Genomic DNA, 19398 nt, shown 5'->3' with positions numbered 1-19398 from the left:
ACGATTCCCATTAAGTGAAAGGGTCATACATGTGAATAATTACGACTAAGTTTTAGAGAAATCTCCGCTTTATGTGGAAATTGCGGAAATTTCGGAAGCCAAGGCATTTTCCACACTGTCGATTATCATCTTCCATAATACGCTACACCTATTATGGCCACTCTATGTCTTGCCCTATTCTTGGCAGACTTTAGTACGATTGTGAATCATAATCAAAAAGATTCTGACTCGCTTTAGTGTGTGTAGAGATTTCAGAAGTTCGCCCATAACCTGCATTTCCCTTCAATTTGCAACGCCTCACGCGCAGCCTGAAAACAATCAAAGCGAAACTTGCGCAATCCTTAAAATGGAGTCGTCTATTCAGCGGGCGCTTGGTATATATGAGATCCTTGAGCACATAATCCTGCAATTGAATTCCCTCGACGAAATAGTTCGGGCGCAACGAGTGTGCCGCGGATGGAAAAACGTTATTCAAAATTCTCCCGCACTTCATCAAGCCTGCTGGTATCGACCTCACGACAAAGGTTTTCGTCAACAGCCGGATAGTCCGCAAATATTCAAATTGAATCCTGCGTTTCATCGGCTAGGTATCTCAACACAGATATATACCGACCCTCCGGAGCAAGAGCAAGGAGATTTCGATTTGACAAAGCGCATCTATGATAAACCTGGATCATGGACCACTATGCTAGCCACGCAGCCTCCCTGCCGATGCATAGAGGTTGAGTGTTTTAGTGACTATTCCAGCGATCAGTCGTAGTAAATTCCCCCTTTATCTTGAAATATCCCTGGCTAATGATCTTGATAGTCGTTACATCATGGAATCTACTAGCGGGTCTCTCGTGTTAGGAGATGTCATGGCAGTATTAGCAGAGTGTCAGAATCGTCAGTTCTGTGGCATAGATCGTTGGGGTGTTCTTCGGCATTTTACAGGCGTATTATGTCCAGTTACAGACGAAGACTTGGATGTTCCAGAGGAAAATTGGGACTATTACAACTGGCGACTGCATCTGAAAGTAATCCCGGATAATGTTTCGGTCAAAGTTGGAGTTGAAGTACCCTGGGGTAACGGTATATATCCTGCATTTGCGCTTCGGCGCCTCTATCCACAGGCCGAGAAAGTGGATTATCCTTTTTGCGGTGTGTCCTTTCTGCATGAACTCATAATTCACAGAATGGTAGACTATGCGGGTGAATACCATTGGAAATGGGGAAGGAGGGAAACCAATGAAGAGCGGCGAATATTCAATCTAGGGGAGTATGAGGCAAATTTGGTGGCTCTTAAGGAGCACCCAGAGGGATATCTAGAATATAGTCGTACTTTGCGCTCATTGCCCAAAGGTCATGAATATTGGTATTGCAAATACCAATGGTTTGCCTCTCTGAGCACCTAGAGCTTACTGTAAGCAAATTCCGCTCGACGCCGTTTACTTCTGTTTTGAAAACTAGTAGAAATGTAAAGGAGAAATTGTCGAATCTAGAAATCGACAAATATAAGTGGAATTTATTAAATGGGAGTATTTGACCATGACTATGCATTGACAATCTTGTTATTCATTCATCTTGAGTATCGCCTTCTAGATCTGACGTGAAAATTTTGAATCAAAACAACGATCTAAGATCTCTCCATCACCGTCTCCCATTACACCTTTCTATGTGAGTAATTCCCTTTACCAGATAGTTCCGGAAGTCTGCTCCTTGTAGAGCTTCTTCACATTGACGTTGCGCCAGAACCAAGTGCAAAGAATGCACAGCGGAGTGATGCAGACTCCAACGATAACCATCTTGCGTTGGACATCACCATAAGCACCAACAATAGCGTGCCGCTCCGGAGTTCCATCTGCGTACGATATCTGCGTCACCAAATTGGAGTAAATGCTCGTGGCCTGGCTCTTGGCGTCTTCTGGGAGTCTGTTGTACAGTTCCTTCTCCAACATGTTATTCCACATGCCACCAGCGATCGCAGAACCGACGGCCGCACCGATGGAGCCAAAAAGGCCCCAGATGGCCATAACAACGGCAACTTCTTGGTGACTGACACTTGCCATGATGGCGATCTGGCCACAGACGGTAAAAATACAGGAGCCCAGTCCGACAAGAATTTGTGTCATAGTTAAGGTGCCGACGTCGGTGCCGGGTTGCCGGTAGGGAATCAGGAGGCCGGTGCCTAGAAGAAAGATTGGGACTCCGGCCATTGCAGTCCATCGGAACTCTCCAGTGAAGCGGATCAATCTGGTCATATTAGAGGTTGGTCCAAGGAACCTACATGGGTGATACCTACAGGCCGAAAATGGGACTGAAGATGAAGGATGTTAAGGAGTAAGCGTTCAGCACGTAATTGGCGGTCGTGATATCCAGTCTGTTGACAACTTGGAGGTAGGAGCCGAAGTAGGTGTTCCATGTACTTATTTATTGTCAGTGCGTTGGTCTGGCTGGTGTAGATACGAAAGACTCACTAGGTTGAGATGAACATAATGCCGTAAAGTAGTGATGAGCCAATGATTGTTGGTTCCTTCAAGTACTTCCAAGGGAGGAACTGGACAGGCGAGAAGTATCGCTCCCAAACGTAGAATGCAGGAATACAAGCAACGCCCAGGACTTCCATGGCAATGATATATCCACTTGCCCAGCCTTTGGGGGCATACGAGTCAATGTTGAAAGGGAGGAGGATAAGAGAAAAAACTGCGGTGATCAAGATGATTCCAATCACTGTACAATGGTCAAATTATTAGCGTGAGCCTGACGCCAAAATTGAATTTAGGATACGCACCATCGAATTGAATAAAGTAATGAGAGATTGATTGCCACCATGACCGCCCAGAATGCTCCTTTTGCAACATGCCGGTTTTCTCGGCCTTGCGTTGCATAAATAGCATCACAATAGTCACGGGGATACAAACTCCGACCAGTATGATACAAAAGGCACCAAATGCCCAACGGAAGTTGAGATTGGCATAAAACAGAGCCGCGATTTTGGGACCGGCAAATGTGGTAGCAATACCTGGTGTGCCGTTGATACCGAGCATGATCATACGGTTCTTGAGAGTGGTCATGTCGGCCAACATGATTTCAACGACATAAGTTATACCGATGTGACCCACCCAGTATAGAGTGTGTGCCGCGGTATACATCTCCATGCTTGTACACGTAGCCTTCATGATCAGGCCGACAACGATGATGAGAAGCATGAACAAGAATCCCTCTACACGACCCCATATATCGATGATCTTGGCCAGAGTAAGTTTGGAAGAACCACCGAGAATGGTAGAAACCACGCTAACAACCGGGAGTAGACCATGACTCTCGAACGACGAAGTAATGTAAGGGTTCAGAGAACTCTGGACTGAGGACAAGAGCGCATCTACGAATGACACGAGGTAGAGTCTGTATGCCCAAATAAGATTAGATCTTGTCTAGATAAAAAACGAACTGAGGAATATCCGAATCGAGGATCAGACTTACAGAATAAACATCAGAACGAGTGTTTTGGTAGACCAAGAGGCGGTGATGGCTCGCACTCGCTGGACACCACCCTGGAACTCAGCTGAATCTGCATCAGAAATGCTGGCCTTATCATCAGAGCGGTCATTCCGGGCGTGGTCTAACTCCATGGCTCTTTCGGCATCATGATCGATGCCGCTGGCCGGTGCGACCTGGTCAATAGCAGTTGTCTTCTCCATAATCCAACAGAAAGACAAATTCCTGTTGATCGATGTCTCTGGACAACAGGTATGTTTCGACAATTTTGTTTCAAAGACCCAGTAGAAATGCACAGAGCAGTTGAAGAAATTATGTAGGGGAAATTTTCAGGGTGTTTCCGCATACCAAAGCGAGATTGAACCACCTCCTATCAGATGATCTGATAATATTCTGGCCCAATCAGCAATATTCAACGGGCCCTAGTGTGCTGTGAGAGTTTGGGCCCCACTGCTGGCCATCCGTAACCTGCCCAAAAGAGACGGCAACATCCGACACTTTTCTAACAAACCCCTCACTAATTCGCTTTGAGCGTCGAATTCGGAAGTTACGGCTGTAGGTCACTCTAGCCGACAATATCAGGACAGCCAGCATGCTGGAAAGAGACAACCGAAACTATCCGGCGTTCGAGACCTTCAAGTTGGCACTAGGCGTTGCAGCATCGGGGATTACGGGAATAAATCCGATGGCGCTAATAAGCCTTGGTCTTCTTGGCGGACAGTCCATTAAAACAGGTTCATGGTGTTGGTTATGCGTCAATTTACTAAGAGGTCCGTTACCGCTTCAAGGGTTAAGGGCAATCCACATGTCATATGGATCAAACCTTTGACGTAAATTTTAGAATCTCACCCTATTTGAATTGGATGCCATGGAAATTCAATCTTATCAGAGTGGCAATTGATCTTTTGATCTTGGCACAGCTGACAACACCTTCGGTTAAGACGAGGCCAAGACCGGCGCCAAGGAACCACCACCCTCGAGTAGGCAGAGATCATCAATATTGAGGTTCTCATACACCTAATTTTTTTTCGGCAACGTGCTGCTCCGAGATGCCTGCATTGGTAGAATTTTTAAGCGGCAGACGGCGGTTCATGCGGCAAATGTTGTTCGTCCTGTATATCAACTGTTCAAATCCACCGGACCTGCCGGCCGATGACCACCTGTCATGCCACTGAGAGATCTAATCTTTTGCGTGGTCGACCTTTCTTTTCAGCCAACACAGTATCAAGATGTTCCTTCCACTAGATCCATCATTGAACAGTGCCGAAACCCCGTATGTTCAAATGTTGTCTTCTTAAACTAAAGCACTTCTCAGAATCACTTAACTTCGTGATTATAACAAAATGAGAGACAGTAATAGTGTGGGAGTGTTTATCTCTGGATGCTACTTTCGGACCCGTCAAGAATCGAAATTTGCTTTTCAACAAGGGTCCCCCTTACTCCGTATAAAGCAAAGATCTGCATTCGGTTTCAAGCCTGTCAGCATCAACGGCCTGGTGACTGGGAGGCCTCATATGAGGCGTCTACAACCGTTGTGTCTTGAAATAGAATCTGAAGCATTCATCCAATCCCTGGGCAGATGGTTTGCCTTATATACATATCCAGGGCTGATGGTTAAATGGGATACGTCAAACTCACCGCAATGTTTCATCTTGTGTTGCTCAGCCTCGACTACTGACTACCAATTGTTCAGGTCAGACAAGATTGTTGACTTGGTTTGTGTTGCTATGGTTGAAACATTTTGGATATTGGATGCCTAAGAAGAACAGCGGTTGCTGTCCACCAAGGCCATAAAAGCGTGTGCTTTCGCAGTTCTGGGGAATCTTCCAGCATAGCTCAAAGATCATTTTCAAATATATTTCAGATATCTCATTACTAAATTTACCCAACATCATGAAATTCATCGCCGCGTCTCTTCTCCTCGCCGCCAGCTCGGTTTTCGCCGCTCCAGCCAACTCCAAACGGGAAAATTCCATCTCAATTAGCGATTTCAGGGCCTCGGCAACCACATATTCCTCTGCTACTATGCATTTCGTGGTAATTGATCCGAACTACCCAGATGACACTCCCACCGATTGCAACTTAATCTGGTAAGATCAAACTAAAGGAAGCTCCCAGCTTGGCATACACGAAGGCTAATTGGTATCTATGGGATTACAGGAGCTACGGAGCTTCGCCAAAACAAAGCGCCCGATGCAACAACGGCCAATACTACATTAAATTTCCTGATGGCGCTATTAACTTCCACAGTTTCACTTTGGAGCTTGAGCGAGTTTCTGGCCCGATCGCCGAGAAGGGTCAGGTCTCTCTCGAGTCTGGGACCAAGTGGACTTGCGTTGAAAACCCCGAAGATCAAGTTCTGATTCGCTGTGGCTGTAGTGATGTGCTCACCATGAACATTTAAGGGCATGAAGTAGGAAGATGGACGCAACAGTCAATTTGACCATCAAGATCGACAAGCGATCAGTGATGATATGCCACCGAGCCCTTCATGTTCAAACAGGAGGCAGGACATCATCACATTTTCAACGTCAAAGCAAGATTGGATCTAGAGATATTTATGTCTGGTAACCTTCATATCTCTGGCCAGATTAGACCGCATAACTTGAAGCAGCCTGCACTCTCATTTCAAGCTCTAGTCATACGAGCACCCTCAAGTTTGAAATTTTATGTTTTCACATTCATTCAAATGTTTTCTAAGTTGCTTCCAAGGTTGCAACAATCAAAAATCCAAGTTCGGAAGTTGAGATATCTCTAGGTATTTCCTAGGTAAAAGCTGGTTTAAACCACCAAATCGTCTGAACTTGAATAAGTCTTACAAGCCCCTTACTAGTAGTCGGAGTGACAAATTTCTCAAATCGAGATGTGTCGGAGTATTTTATTGGTTGTAATAGTGCAATGGGCCCAGCAGTAATGCTTAATCCTGGGTCAAATCTTGAATCATCGGATCTACTTCTTCTACTTTATTCAGCGGTGGGGCAATTGCCATCCAAGTTCTAGGTCAATCCCGCTGATTGTTTCAAATGGGGTCAGCCATACCTGCGAACACTGCGCCATATATGCCGGTGATCCGTCAGAGTTGGTACTACGAGCCGGACGGGCAAGCGACGAAGATGATCCTGCCATTCGCTGATTGCTTCTGGCAACGGCTTGATGAAAGATGCTTTGATTGGGGACTGACTTGCCGTGGGAAAAGGCGTTCTCTGTTTCGAAATGGAAGCTGAAGGATTGAATAGGTTTGGGGTCGCTGTATACTCCCAGATATAGTCCTGGAGTATATCGTGGAGTCGGCGGTTACGTGAGGCGCTGTACCTGGCCTTCCCCTAACCGTCCGTCCGTCAGGTGTGGTATGCTAGCCCAAGCGCATGTCCGTACAGACAAGTGAATTATGAGCCCGGGTATCACAGGCCGCATGCATCCCCATCCAGATCAGTATTATCGAGTGTTTCTGAAGCTTGGAACCCGAAGATTGTGGGATGATGAGTTTAATTATCCTAGTGAACATGTAGCTTTCTGGCAGCCCTTACCGAAACCAGGCGTTCGAGCTTCACCTTATCACTCAACTCTTCATCACTTTTCGCACTTGTTTCGTTTCAGGGCCACAGCGTGCGACAGCGCGCGTCACCAGTTGAATACCAGGTCACGTGATATATAATAAGATATTGAAGAGGGGAGCCCGTAAGGGAAACCCGACCATTCCCTGTCTGCAAACCAGGTCCTGGCCACGAGGGGTAGCAGGAGATGTAAGAGAGGAGAACACGTAGAGGTGGCAGAAGAAGAGAAGTGTGCCTGAATTGCTATCTTCCGAACAGGGAAGTCTTATATGCCACATAGTCCTGTGAGATACCGTATGGATCGCATGGTTGTCATTACGTGAGCTAGCTAACGTAATTCACAAGCGAGCCGCCACCCCAAGCGAGCCGCCACCCTACCTAAAAACGCGTCGAAAATTAGCATTTAATTTATTCAACCACCTACCATGCCACCAATTCGTACCCAATCGCCCCGAAATCGTACAGAGCAAGAGGGTAGGATCTTATTAGCTATCCAGGCTATTAAGAACAAAGAAATAAGCTCTGTTGCTCACGCTGCTCGGACTTTTGAAGTGCCGCGTTCAACTCTACGCGACCGCCTCTCTGGCTGTACAGAACGTGCTACTGTACGCGCAAATTCACATAAATTGACCGAAATTGAGGAGGAAACACTTCAAAAATGGATTATCTCAATGGATTTACGTGGAGCAGCCCCTCGGCCGTCTACCGTACGAGAAATAGCAGATCTACTACTCGCGGCGCGTGGATCTACCTCCCTCTTTCGGTCGGCGATAATTGGGTTACAAACTTCGTAAAAAGGCACCTAATCCTATCATCTCGGTTCTCAAAACGATACAATTTCGAGCGTGCGAAGTGTGAAGATCCAAAGATAATTAGAGATTGGTTTTCGCTTGTCTAAAAGACTATACTTCAATATGGTATTGACCCCGACGACATCTATAACTTTGACGAGACCGGTTTTGCTATGGGCTTAATCGCAACCGCGAAGGTTATTACGAGAAGGGAATATTACGGTCGGCGATCGGTTTTACAGCCCGGAAACCGCGCGTGGGTGACTACAATTAAATGTATAAATGCGTCGGGGTGGGCGCTTCCTCCTTGTATCATTTTTAAGGGCAAAGTCTTTATCGAATCTTGGTTCGACGGCCTTCCGGACGATTAGAGACTTGAGGTTAGTCCTAACGGATGGACCTCCGACGAAATTGGACTTCGGTGGCTTCAAAAGCTCTTTATTCCGTCTACTTCTTCGCGTACGAAGGGGAAGTATAGACTTTTGATACTCGACGGCCACGGAAGTTATTTAACCCCGAAATTCGACGAAATTTACGAGAAAAACGATATTATCGCAATTTGTATGCCTCCGCACTCGTCTCACCTTTTATAGCCTCTTGATATCGGCTGTTTTGCGGTGTTAAAGCGTGGTTACGCTCGGCTTATCGAATCGAAAACGCGTGCTAGAATCAACCACATTGATAAGCTAGACTTCCTCGAAGCCTACCCGTCCGCGCGAATTGAGGCATTTAAATCGGAGACTATTAAGAATAGCTTTACCGCCGCCGGTTTAGTGCCTTATAGTCCGGATCGAGTGATCTCGAAGCTTAATATTCGCCTTCGAACCCCGACACCCCCCGGAGCTAGGGAAGCGAGTAGGATCCAAAAACGCCTTCAAACTACGTACAATTACAAAAGCAAGCTTCCTTAATTAAAGCTTTGCTAAAAGCGCGTTCAAAAAGCCCACTAAGCCCGCTTAACTCCGCGATAAATCAGGTTTTAAAAGCCTATCAAATCACAATACAATCGGCAGCTATTCTCGAGAAAGAAGTAGGCGAATTACGCGCTGCAAACGAGACGAAGAAGCGAAAAAGGACTCGGTCTAAAAAGCAAATAGCTTCCGAAGAAGGTCTGTCAGTTTTAGAGGCCTCTACCTTAGTAGCGCAGCCAGAGCAAGCGGTTTTAGCACAAACCCCCGTGAGGCAGAATCGGCTCCGGCACCTTCACAGCCACGTAAGAGAGCCTTACCAAAGTGCAGTATATGTGGAATTCAGGGTCATAAATTGACTACATGTCCTAATAGAACTAGTTTTTAGCTTATTGAATTTAATGGCGTTTTGGTTGAGAAAAATGCATTAAAAATAAATAGATACAGGTAGGGTGGCGGCTCGCTTGGGGTGGCGGCTCGCTTGTGAATTACGTTAGCCAGTTTCACCGCTGTGTAATTACATAATGCTTGCTTGCCGAAGCTGCCAACCTGGCTTGCTCAGCCAGCCCGAGTAGTTGCCTTAGCCGTAAGGCAGCCAGCAAGGCTTGGAGCCCTGCCAAGCGCCTGGGATCACATCTGATACACCGCTACTTCACGTGGCTTTATGTAGTCAGCAATTCCCCCACTACAATATGTAGGAGTGGCTGTCTGTTAGGCAGGCACTACGTTAGGCACCAAGGAGATGAGCTGCTGCGACTACAAATAGCTGGATCTTTTTATACAGATTAATATTATCACACTTGTACCTCAATCTGAGGTTCTACTTTGGCGAGCAGTCGGGGTAATGAAATCATCCATCCATCTCCAGCCGTCCATCCTGTAACAATAATGTGGAAGTCTCAATCTTGCTCCATGTCATTCTGTAAGGAATAGAAGGTAGTGGACAAGATTGATCGTTTAATCGTATGATTTGTGTGTAATGGATGGCTATGTTTTTTGGCCCCGTCCAACAGATTTGATGAATTGAAATGACTTCGTCGGATAGACGTTCAGAGAGATAGAGAGATCTCAATCTCTTACACAAGATTTTTGATATTGAACGTACTGAACAATATGACCGGGGCACGTAACTGATGAATAACGGTAGAGTACTAGACGAGGAGAGCGTGATGAAATGAGGAAGAGAGATGTGTGGGTCGGGAAAAATTGGCGTGTTGGGAAAGATCGGTGAATTACAATGATTAATATCTTCGAAGACCCTACTGTACCTATACAGCCATTTTAAAATGATAGACACAGCTACTGCTGCTCATTGCCGATCACACTCCACAAGTCCATAAATGACTTCACTGCTCAAAGCTTCAACGTAACATTAGCGCTGCACGCTAGTGACTGCGGAAAAGACCGTATGTGTGCTAACCGAATATAGTCCCACATCTATGACCTATTTCCAAAGCCTTAGGTTACAGAGGCCGGTTTTTGGGAGGGATGCCAGTTACGGTAAGAGTACGTTACGACACAATTACTCAACATACACCACTGCAGCCCAGCAATCAAACTCGTTACTGTATCACATTGAAAATGCCTCTTTTTTGATTCGCGAAGAAACGGCCTTAAGACCCATAGTTTCACCCATTTAACTCATAGATGCCTTTCAATCTGATTGCTGTGCTCGCGCATTGATCTCATTGTCTTAGATTGTCGCTATGACTTGGCGGACACGTCGAGAGTGGTAACAGTAACTTATTCCCGAAACGCCGTCTCCTCCAGCAAGAGCCTGATAGACTCAGAGCCAATGACATCCTGGATCAATTGCGTTTGGGCGTCATTCCCATTGAATAGCATTAATTTATATGATGCGGTTCCTTTTGACATGCTCTTCTAACGCAGCTTTCAGGGCTTGCGAATATGGTATCTGGTTTCAGAAGGGTTAGCTGATGCCTCGCACTTCTAAAATTCGGTGTTAAGGCTAAAATACCTGGTTCCCAGTTTTGGGGTCCTTTCTTGTTACAACTCCATGAAAGTAATCGGTTGCATCCTTCATGGTGCGATCCTGCAATTTGCGCAGCCTATGCAATAGGCCGACCTCTGGCGTACCCTGAGTCCAGTTATAGGTGGCATCTAATTTTGTCAACAGCAAGACACACTGGAATACACCGCCTTCCATGTTCCAGCAGGAAATTCATCAAGGTCATCCATATCATGGAATTGGTTGAAAAAAGCCTCGTACCACTGACGGTGCCTATTGTCCCGTTCGGCATCCCGTGCCAGTTGATTTTCGTACATTTCGGCTCGCTTCATCTGGAACTTGATTCGTTTTTCTCTCAGGTACTTCAACACCTGTTCGTCCTGCACTGCCTTTTCCCTGAGGACCCTTCTCTTCCGTGCCTCTTCGACCCATTTATCCCATTCTGCATCACTGATTGTCTGTATCTTTCTAGCAGGTTTTCTGATTTCATCACACATGAGGTTGGCCCTGTTTTGTGCGATCTCACTGGCGGTATCTCCACTTGCTCCATTCCAATGTATGTTGCCATCCATTTCCATGGTGTCACGGGTCAAAATGTCCTCTAACAAAGGTCAGAAGCTATGTTGGTGAGAATAAGATGATTCAACAAGATACTAGGTTGCGTGGAAGGTAGAAAGGATGTACCCCATTTTTACCGAACGGCGATTTCTCCTCTTTATGTTCCTCGAAGTCATAAACCATAGAGTTTATGAGCCATTGGTAGATGTGATTGAGGGGCGTCAAAACTGCAAGTTCACGCCATGTATCACATTCGTCTACGTCACGTCAGGACCGACACCCTTTCTAGAGTACTGGAATCAGCAAAATCTCATGTCTCACATTTTAGAAGCCGGCTGATAGATATTATGATATATCATAAGTAATGCGCATTGAATATGTGGTAATTTTCTCTCCAAGAAAGCGATGTATCAAATCCGTGATACGGTAAGCATGCCCAGATCCCATTCATATTCTATGCAGTGTAACAATCCATCTAGCAGAATGTGATTGGAATTTCGGATGGTCACTTTCCAGACCATACTTGATGTAGTGTGGCAATAAGCCAGTCGATCACTACGAAAAACCTGCCCGCCACTTACGGCACTCGCACCTAGTGACCGGGCAGTGTGAATCTTATAACAAAAAAGCAAAAGCAACCGCATCAATGACAAGTCAGAGGATAAGAGGCTTAGTTGAAAGGAGCAAGTGGTGAGAGTAGCATATTACAATCAGATAATTACATATGGAGGGATGTTCCTAGCAAAGCTAGGGGTGTCTATATAAATTCTCTGACGGATGAGTTACATAACGGGCCGCCAGGCCATAGCTAGATTTCCACACCGTATAGTCGTAAAGTTCATGTATTATATTAATCAATTCGATGCGGAGACAGTCGGCCCTCTTTAGGAGTATCATATTCGGTTTAGTCCGCCCACTCACATCCGAAAAGATGGCTACGGGACGATGCAACCCAAACCACAAATCTCAATGGCATCGCCAAATAGATCTAAGGGTCACTATTGAAAATTTTTGTTGCGGGGAAGATTTTCAGAAGAAAGTAGAACCATCGACCTTTGGATATGCATGCTTCAAGTGCGTTCGTGAGTTACGTTGTGCGACGTTGCCCAGCTGAAGTCGATCCCATAAATTGTGGATAATGTGTACTTGAGATTTCATCGTACAGGATGTAGTGTAAATGGTCGACAACGATATTTAAATAGCGGTCAAACATTGTTTGCTAGAAGTGCTAAACATTCAATCCCAGCAGCCTTACAGCTCCTATCATCTAGCGACCAAAGTGACGGTTCGGTTTGATTAGCTTCGTATCTAGATGCAGCAGTGTCACCGACTTCTACACTGACAGTTTCCAGCAGTGCTTGCTGTTTGGAGCGAAGCGACCCTGTATTTGTTCGATCACTGATATCGGCTCTAGCGGATGAAATTTAGCTCGGAAGAGGGAATTGTCATAATTAGTGATGGCTTTCTACTGTAGATCAGTAATGCGCGGTGAGCAGATATCGTACATGGACATTATGCACTGACCAGCAGCAAATTCATGCGTATCACCATCTGGGATAGTGGTATATATCATCAGGTAGTACAAAGTATACATATGATATATGTGAAGGAGGTGCAGATCGCTGTTCAATTTTGACCGTAATTTGTAAGTATTTTATCTTTTTCTATGGGTATGCTTCATGAAATGCCTAGAGTTTGACTGGGGTAGAGTACTATAAAAGCAGAGGCTGTTCCCCTGTTACTTCTCATAAGCATCCAAGAACGAGTTTTTTTACCTATATTGTCACGCATCACCAGGAACCTATGAACAATGAGTTGGAAAACTGAAAAAACACCAAAACAAACTGCGGAAGCTTTGAAGAAGAAGTTCACTCAAGAGCAGATAAATAATGGCAAGATCACAGCCGCGGCCTGGCAAGAGATCATTATAGAAACTCCCAAGGTCAGCTTGAAATGATTTTTGCTTCATTCCAGCATCTTGAAAATTCTGATACATTAATCAGAACATTTATTACTCTGCAACCTCGATCAAGCAATGGCTTTGGCTTTTCTTCTATGCAGTAAGCCGCCCATCCCCTGGCCGCAAAGAAATCCTTCATACATACTCACATGATTGTTTAGGATAGAAACCTTGACGGTACGTTAGATAAGTGTACAGCTGCGAAGCTTAGCTGCAAAAGCTGAAACGAGATATGCGTTAGGTAATGTTGGGCTTCAAGAACTTCTCAAAGTGCTCGATGAGCTTAAGGCAAAAGAGGATGCGAAAAAAGAGATTAAGGAGGCCTTCTCAGGGATAGATGTTTCTGGCGACAAGAAACTCAGTTTGGCCGGTATGTGGGCTAATGTGGTTCCCTCCATATTTGTTTCAAATGAACTGACGATTATGATTTTGTCAGAATGGTTCATTATCGGGTTCTTAAAGCGTGACCGCGAGGACGGCTATGAAGACGCAAAGAAAATTGACTAAAGAACTCTGGTTGTCAGGGTCGAACCCATAACCAGGGTCTTTGCAGACTACTCAACGTGTAGTCTATGGTGAGATGAAGTGTTCAGTGCCAGTGATCTAGTCTAGATCAGATTAGGCAGCTGAGCTTTTTGGGCGTGCCTCTTCCCTCTAAGGCCATTCTTTCCTTCAATATCGCCTCCAATCTTATGTTTTTGGCCTCCATTCTGCTACTTGCTCCCTCGTAGCTATTACGTTATGTTAAATAGACACAGTGGATTAGTACCGAAGGGCATCCTTAACCTTATACCTCGTCCATTCCCGAAGGTGTCGGTCCGCGACCGTACGTTACCGACTCCTTGCACGGACTCCGCTCTTCAAGATAGCTTGTTGTTGAAGACCGGGGTTTGGCTGTCCGTTGTAACATATAACCAATCGAAATGTCTTGCCTACCAACGCTCCACTACACTAGGACCTCGCCAAGCCCTACCAACGCGGTAGACTTGAGGATTGCTAGCCGGCAAGGCTAAATCCAATCGAGAAGGCCCGAACTGATTGACTGCAATCTCAAATCGCCAGTGTCTGTTCGCCGCAGCGCTGCAGAAACTGGTCATTAACTCTTGTAGCCGTCGCCTCTCATCCTCGATTCGTACTGCTTCGGCAGATTTCGACGTAGCATTCAAGTACAGTAACGCGGTCAGCGACACAAGTGAACCTTTATACGCAGTTCTTCTATAACTTAAGGGTGTATGCTAGGGCGTGTGTCCTGTGATTCGTCAAAACTATCTAAGAGTGTAAGTGGGAGAATCTGTTTTCGAATATGGAAGTACAAGGTACACATCCAACTCCAAGAGGTTTTACTTCGTATGTTGACAGGAACCAGAAGCGCGAAATTCCATTTGTACCTGTTGCTGAGGGGTTCAAAACTGCTAGTCCGGAGGTAACCTGGAGGATCATCGATTGCAATTTATCTCCGCAAATACAGCATTACAGAACTTCTCTCTAGGTGTCTTCTCCCATCAATGCAGCAGAAATCAAACACCGAGATCCAAGTGGACCGTCTCTATAAGTGTTTTTATATGATAGAGCCGAGGTAGAAGCCGATCTCATCTAGGACCCTTCAAGCTTCAGGCCTGCCTGCTAAAAATAGCCCGTTCTTCTGCGCCACCCATCATGATACTGTACCTGTTTTTATTCCGTTGGCACAAAACGTTCTGGTTCTTGATCCTTGTAAACCTGCCCAAGATCAATACTATCAGCAAGTGTCACGTCACACGCTTGTGGAAATGCAGCTAGAGGTTGTCATCAGTGACGTTTGACTGTTTCCATTCAGCGAAATTTTGACAGTTACGTCTCTGGGCGTGGTAATTTCCAGTAAACTCATAATTATCGGGTTAGTGGCCTTCTTAGCAGCGGAAAGCTCCTATAAGGCTCAGTACTGTTTTCTAAACACAGCATTCTTACGAGGCCGCCAGACCTTTTCGTCAGTTTGAGCTGTTTGCAGAGAATATTTTAAGAGGCTCCCATAGGCTTACAGTATTGTAGCAATGAGTCATGCCCTGAAACGAACGAAGTGAGTGAAAGGGAATTAGCCAACACGGATGTACTGTTCGCGAGACATTGCAAAAAGAGGTGGCATAACTACGTATGGACTGTTTCGTCACGCACGTCGCTCATTCGGTCTTGCTGTCCACTGGTACCTGCATTATTGTCGCTTTCTTCAGATCATCTTGGCTTAGGGTTGTAGGACTTTATCTGCATATTTCTGCATGTTAAGCTGCTGTGATTGCTTCGTCATCTGCTCGTTGTCCCTATTTTATTGCAGCGCCGTGCCGTTTATCACCACTATCGCTTCCTATGTACCCCAACAGGGGGTATTTAGACCGCTCCTGAATTTTCTTACATATTCGGCTGCTATCGCGTACGGTGATGTGAAAGAATAATCTATCGAGACATTGATAGTCCCGCAGCTATTCCGAATATGGTATAAAGTGCTTGCCAATCAGGGCTCTAGAAAGCAATCAAGGAATAAAGCAGTGATACTGCACTTAAATTCGATCTGACTCAGCAAAGATACGGTATGATGGGGAAAGCACCCTAAACTGAGCTAGTGCGCTTTGGGTTGGGCCGTGGAGCACCAAAAACTTGGAGATACGTACAGTAGTTCTCGAAATTAGGTATGACTTTGTACTCTTACCCTATTGTAAAACACGCATAACTAGGCCATCTACCTCGCTTACCTATCTAAACGTAGAGACTGTATGCGTGGTCTCACAAAATCCTAGCTACCACTACTAGGAAACAGCACCTAGGTACGTGCCTTAGGACGGAAGCGTAAGGGTCGGGATAATAATATCTTTAAGTACCACTAGTTAGTAGTATAGCTAGATAATCAATCAATTTAAACTCTACTATTCGCTAACTTGAGTTTTATAAATAGGCCTAAATTCCGACGGCCGTTAGATATTTTAACGTACCTTAGAATACTTAATATTATAGCCCAAAAATTCATAACTTATATAGTCACGGGTATTAACGTTAGCTTATTCATAACATTTATAACCTAACTTAGGGCCCTAGACCTAGTACTAGGTCGAAGACTCCGACCAAAAACCTAACCTAGTCCGGGTTAGGTCCGGGTTAGGTTAGGTCATGCGGAAGTCTAAATCGGGTATTAAAGGATATAGTGATAACAACGAGGAAGAGGTTCCTCTACCCGAGACCCAACAGCGTGTCTCTAGAAGATCTAGAAAGCGCCCACGGCATCATAATGATCAGTTTATAGTTTATTAGTTTAGTCAGGCAATTGAAGCTATTCACACTCAATCTTGTTCCTTCAAAAGTATACCGCTGTAAGCTAAATACATATAAATACAGCCCAGAAATGCACAATTTATGTATATCACGAGATTATCTATGTTTGCATTGTTTATCAACCTGTGGGTAACCCGCGGGTTAGGTACGGGTCTAATATCAAACCCGTACCCGACCCTGGGTCTGAACTTTGAACCCAAAACCCGCCAAGGAATGGGTATGGGTTGGGTAAAACCCGTTTACCCAGGGGTAATGGCGAGGCCTAAGGTGGGTGTTTCCATCGCCGTCGGCGTCGCGACCGATCTCGCAACTTCAGTCGGATATGATCTAGCTACCGGGAATAAGATTAACTAGGCCGGATTAGGCATTGATCTCGGACTATCCGCCATCGCAGGTGCGATTCCGGGGCTGAGTGACGTGGCACAGGCAGCCATACGCGGGCCCACGAAGGCGGCTGCAAAAGCGTCGGTCAAAGGTACGGTTAAGAAAACGGTTGCTAAAGAAAGTCAAGGAACTGCCTAAGGACTTCTTATACGCTGCTAGATCCTAAGGCGTAAATGCAAGTGTGGGGCCGCCTATCAAGGATACGTTAGGGGTTTGGTGTGAGGATGATGTTAGGCCCAGTCAGTCTTCGAATCAAGATCCCAATGCAAGCGACAACTCTACTTTAGTAAAGTCGTCTAGCTTTGCAACGCTTTGAGCCTTCTCATGTTGTCCTGCCTTTCCCTGCAGGCCGAGGGATATATCCCTCTGTGGAATTTGCAACTCTTTTGCAAGTCCACAGAAGCTGTAGTGAGCCAGTTCACCATGAAAAGTAAGATTGCTAAAGCTAGTTTGAGAGACGCGCTGTCGGTGGCATGGTCGTCTGGTGCTTTCGAATGGCAGTCTCCCATATGCACCGCACAATGTCGGCTTCTTCACATCTGTCAACCAGCTTAGATGAGGAGAGCTTGTCGTCATTGTCTTTGCCTGCTATCTTTTTGTGCCTTCTGCGTCATTTCGCCACAATCCAATCTATCGGGATATTCATTGTCGGAAGCTCTAACAATCTCATCTACTTACTAACTTGGACAATTTCTTGATCAAATACTGCTGCGTACTATGGAGATTTCGATAATAGTGATGACTTGTCAGATCGAATACAACTTATATCTATATCTTGCCAGTACAGAAATAGCATGCAGAAGAATCAGTAGCTCTCGTCGCCAATCAAAGTCTTAAAGTCTCTGAAATGGTATGTCGAATACTCTCCTTGTCCATTTCAGAGATAGTAATTTGGAAATATTTCTCGAGAGCTGCGACGCGTTCCTCGTCAGAGGTGGAAGATTGCAACACTTCAGGTGTTGCTCCGAAGTGTCTTTCAATCGTATCATTAAGCAGAGTCAGATCGCCCACGACTTTCTCACCCTCCTCGTCTAGCAACATCCGGACGCATACGACATGAAAGGTGAACCAGCTTGCGCGGTTCGTGCTCATGAAGTAGTTCATTATCGTGAAGTCTTTCGGAAGGAACTCCCTCCCGGCAAAGCAATATGCAGGAGTCCATGCGCTGTCCCCTATGCGAATCTCATACTGCCAGAGTTGTTGTCCCATTCTCGTATGCTGGGTGATCGGTCCATAAATGACGCGCCCATGTAAATCTCCGTTATTGTGAAACTCATAATTCTGGATGAGGGGGATATGTTTGTGAGGCACGTTTGAGCCAAACCCTACATCTATCAGGTATTTCTGATCTCCAATAGTGGCAATGTTAACCATGTGGTTCCTTTGGTTGGATGGTCAGTCACAGGCAAAGGTTCAAAAGAGCTTTCCATCTTCTACAACACATGGATGAAGAGGACACTCATATTCTCCGTCATATTTAGGGCCTTTCCAGTTTCTCGATGCAGACATTGGCTGTGCAGCTTCGTTCACTCGACCTCCAACTGAGGTGATACTGTGTTCCAGACTGTGCAATACCGTCCCAAATAGGGTATTGTTCTCCATGCAATATCCGCCGCCATGGGATTGTGAATCAATGATTTTCTTGAAAAGGCTTTGGGGTCTGTAGAAATACTTCGGTGTGCTGAGTAATGCAAATCGGAATTCTCGAAGGGCCGGGATGCCAGTTGATACCGTTGCAATGCTTCTAAGTGAGACGACGCGACCACATTGTTAGTACTTGCATCCCCATTGATCGGCCATAATTATGCCCGCAGATGCGAAGGGATATTGATTTCGTGAAAATACCGGTTGAGCTGCTCCCGGTGAATAGGTCGACCGCAGGGATAAGTCGATGATAGAGCTCATTTTGGGCCAAAAAAAAAATGCCCAAGTCAAGTTTCAATGTTTTGACTAACGCATGAGAGCAATTCAGGGGAACTCTTCAGCCTGCAGAGGACACATGGACTAGTTGACAGATCCAATTTAGCTTACTATCGTGACTGCGCGACGTCAGCCCCCCACTTGTGACCGGCTCATGCATAGGATAGTAAGAGATTAGTTCTAATATTACATCTTTAAAAAGGGTTGGTTGTTGAGGTATACAATTATCAAGTTTCGCATTCAAGGTGGTATTCTAGCTGGACTACTCGCTTGCCTGCCGAATACGTTAACGCCAGATGGCCACATAAAAGCTATCAACCATCAAGAGAAAGCTCATGCCGAGTCCCTTGTGATTAGCTGACTCACCATTGTTATCGTCATTGAAAATGGTGAGTTTTGCATAATTTGCTGTTTTCACTGACAACCTATTACTCGGCCGTGAATTTCATGCGATATCTGGAAATGTATTCTATAGTATTCCGGTAAATATGTAACCTTTCTCCACATAGGAGATCTCTTTGCAGACTCCTCGATAGGCCGATGAATTAAAACAGGTTTAAACGGGGCTAGACAAAGTAGG

At 45.4% G+C, this 19398-nt stretch overlaps 5 protein-coding genes across 5 annotated transcripts; 2 read left to right on the top strand and 3 right to left on the bottom strand.

Annotated features, from left to right (window-relative positions):
* Positions 1-1670: 1670 nt before the first annotated feature.
* N7446_013071 (uncharacterized protein) lies at positions 1671-3680 on the bottom strand (the record flags this gene model as incomplete). Its single annotated transcript, XM_058521813.1, has 5 exons — positions 1671-2232; positions 2282-2404; positions 2457-2709; positions 2771-3384; positions 3463-3680. The coding sequence occupies 5 exons, from the start codon at positions 3678-3680 to the stop codon at positions 1671-1673; spliced, it is 1770 nt and encodes a 589-aa protein (XP_058365290.1).
* Positions 3681-5370: 1690 nt separating this feature from the next.
* On the top strand, positions 5371-5881 carry N7446_013070 (uncharacterized protein; the record flags this gene model as incomplete). The annotated part of the gene is made up of 2 exons (XM_058521812.1): positions 5371-5567; positions 5638-5881. 2 exons carry the CDS (start codon positions 5371-5373, stop codon positions 5879-5881), a joined length of 441 nt encoding a protein of 146 aa, XP_058365289.1.
* Positions 5882-10699: 4818 nt separating this feature from the next.
* N7446_013069 (uncharacterized protein) lies at positions 10700-11440 on the bottom strand (the record flags this gene model as incomplete). Its single annotated transcript, XM_058521811.1, has 3 exons — positions 10700-10828; positions 10888-11300; positions 11395-11440. 3 exons carry the CDS (start codon positions 11438-11440, stop codon positions 10700-10702), a joined length of 588 nt encoding a protein of 195 aa, XP_058365288.1.
* A 1627-nt stretch (positions 11441-13067) lies between these two features.
* N7446_013068 (uncharacterized protein) lies at positions 13068-13724 on the top strand (the record flags this gene model as incomplete). Its single annotated transcript, XM_058521810.1, has 5 exons — positions 13068-13199; positions 13261-13317; positions 13379-13394; positions 13459-13587; positions 13654-13724. 5 exons carry the CDS (start codon positions 13068-13070, stop codon positions 13722-13724), a joined length of 405 nt encoding a protein of 134 aa, XP_058365287.1.
* Positions 13725-17723: 3999 nt separating this feature from the next.
* On the bottom strand, positions 17724-18272 carry N7446_013067 (cysteine proteinase; the record flags this gene model as incomplete). The annotated part of the gene is made up of 1 exon (XM_058521809.1): positions 17724-18272. One exon carries the CDS (start codon positions 18270-18272, stop codon positions 17724-17726), a length of 549 nt encoding a protein of 182 aa, XP_058365286.1.
* Positions 18273-19398: the final 1126 nt, after the last annotated feature.

The sequence above is a fragment of the Penicillium canescens genome (assembly GCF_028828765.1).
Source record: "Penicillium canescens strain IBT 15451 chromosome Unknown utg000011l_segment0_segment0, whole genome shotgun sequence".
Lineage (NCBI taxonomy): Eukaryota > Fungi > Ascomycota > Eurotiomycetes > Eurotiales > Aspergillaceae > Penicillium > Penicillium canescens.
Note: the sequence above shows the minus strand (reverse complement) of the source record. Positions and strands in the feature narration are given on the sequence as shown.